Source organism: Hyaena hyaena, unplaced genomic scaffold, assembly GCF_003009895.1.
Source record: "Hyaena hyaena isolate Hyena2069 unplaced genomic scaffold, ASM300989v1 scaffold_80, whole genome shotgun sequence".
NCBI lineage: Eukaryota > Metazoa > Chordata > Mammalia > Carnivora > Hyaenidae > Hyaena > Hyaena hyaena.
This window is the reverse complement of record NW_024080712.1, coordinates 2,328,579-2,334,578: the sequence shown is the minus strand read 5'-3', so window position 1 is coordinate 2,334,578 and position 6,000 is coordinate 2,328,579. Positions and strand designations below refer to the sequence as shown.

The 6,000-nt window shown below is 47.2% G+C and overlaps 1 protein-coding gene across 2 annotated transcripts in view; it reads right to left on the bottom strand.

Moving 5' to 3' along the window:
- Positions 1-1,162: 1,162 nt before the first annotated feature.
- The window catches only part of ZRSR2 (zinc finger CCCH-type, RNA binding motif and serine/arginine rich 2), a 28,608-nt gene continuing 23,770 nt past the window's right edge, over positions 1,163-6,000 (bottom strand). For both annotated transcript variants that reach the window (XM_039233916.1, XM_039233917.1), the window contains exons 9-11: positions 5,807-5,862; positions 4,941-5,050; positions 1,163-2,513 (exon numbers count right to left, since the gene is read on the bottom strand). In XM_039233916.1, coding sequence (XP_039089847.1) covers positions 2,053-2,513; positions 4,941-5,050; positions 5,807-5,862 — 627 coding nt within the window. In that variant the 3' untranslated portion in view covers positions 1,163-2,052. The remainder of the gene's footprint in view (positions 2,514-4,940; positions 5,051-5,806; positions 5,863-6,000) is intronic.

The following is a 6,000-nucleotide window of genomic DNA, read 5'->3' as shown; positions in this document are numbered from 1 at the left end:
TGAAGGCCATTCTGCTTGGACTACCACCTTTAATTGTGTATATCTTGGCTATATTTAGGAAAGTACTGAAGAACAATGGGTTTAATGACGGTTATTCTGCATTAGTGAGTCCAGTGGGTAATTACAATTTTCAGTCGTTTTCAGGGTAAAGCAAACATTTAAAGTTGAACAAATGAATTTGTAAGGTAAAATGATGTCCGGACCATACTTTCTTTTTAAAAAAATTTTTTGAATATTCATTTGTGAGAGACGGAGTATGAGGGGGGCAGGGCAGAGTGAGGAGGAGACGGAATCTAAAGCAGCCTCCAGGCTCTGAGCTGTCAGCAGAGCCTGATGTGGGGCTCCAACTCATGAACTGCGAGATCGTGACCTGAGCCAAAGTCGGACGCTTAATTGACTGAGCAACCCAGGCTCCCCTGGACCATACTTTCTTTTATAGACTACATACTGAAGAACGCATTTTCTTTTTTCCTTTTTTTTTTTTTTTTGAAGAACTCATTTTCAACAGATAACCCACTCACTCACCAATCCCAATCTTGAAATTTCTTTTCCTCTATTGGCTTCAGTATTTTGTGCATCCTTATTTCCAAATCTCAGGTTGCCAAATGCCACATACTCTGAAATTCAGTATCTCCAGTATGTCAATGGAAAGGTTACTAAGGTTACATATTAAAAACATATGAGGAAGTATAAGAGCATTTTTTTTTTTTTATGATCTGAAATCTAAGAATGGCATTCTTTGGCCTTAAGCCTTGTTTTTTTTTAAATAGGTCTCTGACCACTTTTTAAATGAGAACTGCTTTTACAGCAGGCAGATTCAGTAGCAACGACCCTAATTTTCCTGAAAATGACAAAAACAGGATTTACCTCTATATGAAGAGCTCCCCAACACACTATAAAAAAGATGACACCCCTAATGGAAAACCTCCACCTGAGAAGGTGCTGTGAATATGGGACAGGATGGAGAGGAAAAACTGACTTTACCCTTCAAGTACTTTAAGTTTTTTTTAATGTTTATTTTTGAGAGAGAAAGAGACAATACAAGCAGGGGAGGAGCAGACAGAGAGGGAGACACAGAATCTGAAGCAGCTCCAGGCTCCAAGCTGTCAGCACAGAGCCCTGACACAGGGATCGAATTCAGGAACCATGAGATCATGACCAGAGCCGAAGTCGGACGCTCAACCGACTGAGCCACCCAGGTGCCCCTCCCTTTAAGTACTTTAAAGCAAAGTGAATTGTAAAGTCAAAAACCTGCTCAGCTATTGTATGTAGAAAAATCCAATAGACTATTAAAAGGGCAAACAACCCGATTTAACAGCCATTAAATACAGAAAAAGTGTCTGGCTTAGCCAATACATAGAGAAACAAAGAGCTCAACATAAAATTTACCAAACTGGCAAAGGTTAAAATAACTTGTGGGAATAGAAAAATATATTACTGAGAGAGTGAACTTTTTGCAGCCTTTCCAGAGGGGAATTTGGAAATGCTTCAGCAGTCCTATCTCTGGATATAATGGAATTTATCCTAAGGAAATGGTCAGAAATGTGTGAGAGTAAGGAGACCCACAGCAGGATTGTTTAAAGCACTGGATTCTTTTAATCATGCAAAATTAAAGATAACGTTAAAATCCATCAGTAGGAATAGGGTGGAATAAACTGATTGGTCGCACCCTGCGGTAAGAAAAATAAGAAGGGGCTTGACAACATAGGAGGTTTTGCGCAGGAAGAAAAGCGTATTCAACTGCAGCCACGTACGATCTCTGTGTAAAAAAATATTTGTACACGTCCACGAGAAGAGGAAAACAAGACTTGAGCAGCGCTCCAGTGTTACCTGACCGTCACGCCAAGGGTTCGGATCACAAGTCATTTTCGGATTATCTATACAGTTTATGTTTTCTATACTACACACACGGATTCTCAGAGAATACAAGTGTTCTGAAATCGGGTTCGTCCTGCCAGACTTGCTAACGCCTTGAGCTCAGAGCCCTCGACTACCCAAGCAGGAAGCAGCTGTCATAAAGAAGATACCCGATCATTTCAGAACAACATGGGTTTATTTGGATCTGGGACTCTGCATCGCTCTGTCTCTGCTGCCCGACCTCCTCCTGCCACGGCTCCTGGAGCGGGAGGAGCTGGGGCTCCGGCTGGCCCGCACCCGGCTGCCGGCCCTCCTCCTTCCTCTGCTTCGGGAGCCGCGCCTCTCGCGGCTCTTGGACGGGTGTTTGTGCGACTTCTTCCCCCGGGGGCCGCTTCTCCTCTTCCTCTCGGCTTCCCCATTTCTCTTGTAGGAATGCGCCGGGCTCGGGCTCCTCCGCCTCCTGGGCCGCCCGTAGTAGTCGTCGTGGTGGCCGGGCCTCTCGCGCCGGTCCGGGCCCTTGCCAAAGCAGGCGGCGGTGCGCTCCGGAGACAGGTAGATGTCTCTGTTCGCTTCCCAAAACTCGTTGTTGGGGTTTCGGAACACGTGGAGGAAGTTGCAGTGCTTGCCTCGCGGACACTGCTGTATTTCAAACAGACCTGCCAGGGCACAGTGAGGAAACACCATTTACTGCTGGCGCTCGATCCTTTTTACAGGGGACACTGCCGATGTTCGCAGGTGACACACCTATCTTCTCCTGTTTGAAAGGGGCTTACGGGGGCACCTGGGTGGCTCATCGGTTAAGCGTCTGACTCTTGGTCTCAACAAAGGTCTTGGGATCGAGCCCGCCATTGGGCTCTGCACCGACAGCAAGCAGCCTGCTTGGCGTTCTCTCCCCCTGCTCCCCCCCCCCCCCCCCCCCCCCCCCCCCGCTTCATCTCTCAATAAACAAACAAACTTAAGAAAATAAAAGGGGCTTACATAAATTGATGTCATAGCTCTGGTTCCCAGAATTTCAAAAAGAATCAAGTGGTCTAACAAATGGCAACCGTGAAAGGTAACAAATCGGAGTTTCAAGTAGCCAGAGTCTCCTGTTCCCCGACTGCATGACGGTGTGCAGTGCGAGCGAACAAATGGTGGCCTCATCCTTGCTCTCGGGGTTGCACCGTCTCAGCGACGGGCAGGGCAGAGCCCTAATTCACACTGAACACCGAGCCCTCCCGAGTCCCTGTGCCCGGGGGCTCTGACCGCACGCTGCTGGCGGGACCCAGCCACTGGCCCGAAGACAGCCCAGTACGAGTGGAGGACCTTGTGTTTTCCTCACACTCTAAGAAGATGGTAAACACGGGCCGGATGCTTTTAAATTTACCAAATGCTTTTAATATGGAAGATTCCTGTCAAAGGTGAAATGTATCTGAACAATTCAGAGATCCTCTTGAGGGTTCCAAACTTTTTTTTTCAATCAGTAAATTCCCCAAATATGTACAAGAGTTGAAAGTGAAATCCCTCCACACCACACATTATATACAAAAAGACAGGATGGATCAGTCCTAAATGTAAGACATGAAACCATACGACTCTCTGAAGGAAACATACAAGTGAAATCTTCGGGACACGGGGCTGAGCAATGGATTCTTAGGACACGAAAAGCATAAGCAAAAAAAGAAAAAAAAAACATAGATAAAATAGACTTCATCAAAACTAAAACCTTTTATTCTTCACAGGACATGATCCAAGTGAACAGGCAGCCCGCGTGATGGGAGAAAACCTCTGCAAATCTTATCTGCAATAAGGGGCTTGTCTGGCCAACCACTCTTACAAGCCAGTAACAGCAAGTCAGCCTAATTAGCAGGGGGCCAAGTATCTAAACAGGCATCTCCCCAAAGAGGGTCTACAAATGAGCAATAATGAGGACACACAAAAACTGCTCACTGTCCTTAGTTCCGAGGGAAGATCACAAAGCGGTTATTTAACACAAGTGTAACAGTGTCCTGCTGAGTCAATGTCACACCCAGAGGTACCTCACTGAAGTCACTGGACTCCCAGGAACTGACAAAAATAACTGCCTTGGGTGGGGGGGGGGGCAGTTCCAGTTCCGTCTCTCGCAGCCCACAGGCTTTCAGACTTAAGGCGGAACGGTTGTGCTTTCCAAAGGAAGGAAGTCTAAATTCTCCCCGCCCCTTCCATAAAAGGTTTTTAAGTGACAGCATCCATTAAGCCCAAGGCCGCTGAAGATAAAGAATTCATAAATCATAGATTCTTTTTCATAACTGGTTTTAGACAGGCAAGTGTAAAGCCAAGAAAAGTAAAGGGTAAGAGAAGCGCTCCCCTAAGGCACGACCGCTCCATCTCTTTGCTCCCGGACCAGTTCAACAATAATAGTTCAATAATAATAGCTAAGCCCGCGTGACACAAACGAAGCGACGAGGCCTTCGGAACTGCCAGGCTAGTCCCAGGACAGACTCATCCCTGGGCTGGGCGGCCACGGAGCAGTGAGTCTGTCGGACCGAACGCGCTCGCTCCTGCGCGCGCTCTCTCTCTCTCTCTCTCTCTCTCTCTCTCTCACACACACACACACACACACACACGCACCCCACCCCCACTACTATGGGTCTCTACTGCACAAGCACACGTCTTTCAAGCGAGGCAGGACATGTTAGAGTGTCTTAGGTGGCAGAGAGAACAGCAGATTCGTTAGGGATAAAGACGGGGAAACAAAGCCAGCTTGTGTGAGGGGGGCCAAGCACTGCAGGTGAGGGCCCCCGACAGCCACGAGGGAGAGGCGGCCTCCCACTGACACAGTTCCTCAGGCCTCCTCAAGTTTTTGAGCCCAGGGCTGAGGACCAGAACGTGGGGGTTCTAGCCTCCACTCAGCTACTGACACACTGGGACTTCGGTCACCTCCAGAAAGTGACCCACCGTCCATGAGAGATCCAAAATGGGAGGTCCTTTACAGAATGGCCTCTGCTCGTCTAGTGCGAGGCAAAAGCTAATTTTCATCCCTTTAAGATTGTTTTTTTCCCTTAAGAATGTCCTTTTCCACAACACTGGAATGAATGGGGCAGAAGCATCATGCGGTATTTTACCACAAATGGCCATTTTCCACCGGGTCACTGGGCAGAATTCGCACTGGAGCTGCCGTCCTGCGTACCATCGTCCGTTAAACAGAGACAGGGCCGCTTGGCATTCTTCTTCCCTTTAGAAAACCACACGTGAAAGCGTGCATTTCACAGTAACGTTCTAGTATGCAGATGAGCCCTACTGGCGCATCACAGGCCCACCAAGTTCACTGCTTTTTCCGAGGGAGCCCTCGTGAGAGCACTCAAGCTCCTGGCGCTCACCATCTACTCAGGAGCACTTTGTACTAACCCTCCGGCACGTTCTGATGCACGGCCGTCGGCCAGAGTCAAAGGTGCTTACACCAAGGTCGGCCCGTTCCAAACACAGAAGCGTTTACCACCATCGGAGCCTCTCCTTTCTCAGCCAGCAGTGCTATTTTTCTTATTACAATGGTTAATTCAACCCACTAGCCATGGTGTGGCCCAGAGCAACAGTAAGACAGGCAGAAATGACACACTGTCTGCTCTCTCAGCCGGCCAGATGCACAGAGATTACTTGGGGCTTCAATTGGCAGCTCTTGCGCTGCATACTTTGCTCTTCTCTATCCTAGTTCCCCCTTTCCAGTTTGTATTTTAATTATTAAAACTATGTAAGTAAAAACATAACTATTGTGAAAGGCTCAAAGCTATGTAAGTACACAACGAATGAAATACAAATGCATTTTCAAATCCCTTCTATATATATTTCTATATCAACTCTTGATATTTACATTTTTAAAAATACCATGCATATGAAAGCCATATATTTAGTGGGGAAAAAACCCCAGACGGCAACATAATCACAACACTATCCCGTGACAAAATGTGAAGATGTTTATGTTCCAAATACTTACGATTGATACTGAACATACACATTGCCTCTCAGGTGAGGTTCCAAGTTGCAGCTGACCTAAGGGGCAACAAAAAATGTGATTTAAAAAACATGAAGAAAGGGGCACCTGGGTGGCTCAGTCGGCTCAGTATCCTACTCTTGCTTTCTGCTCGGGTCATGATATCATGGTTCGTGAGTTCAAGCCCCACGTTGGGC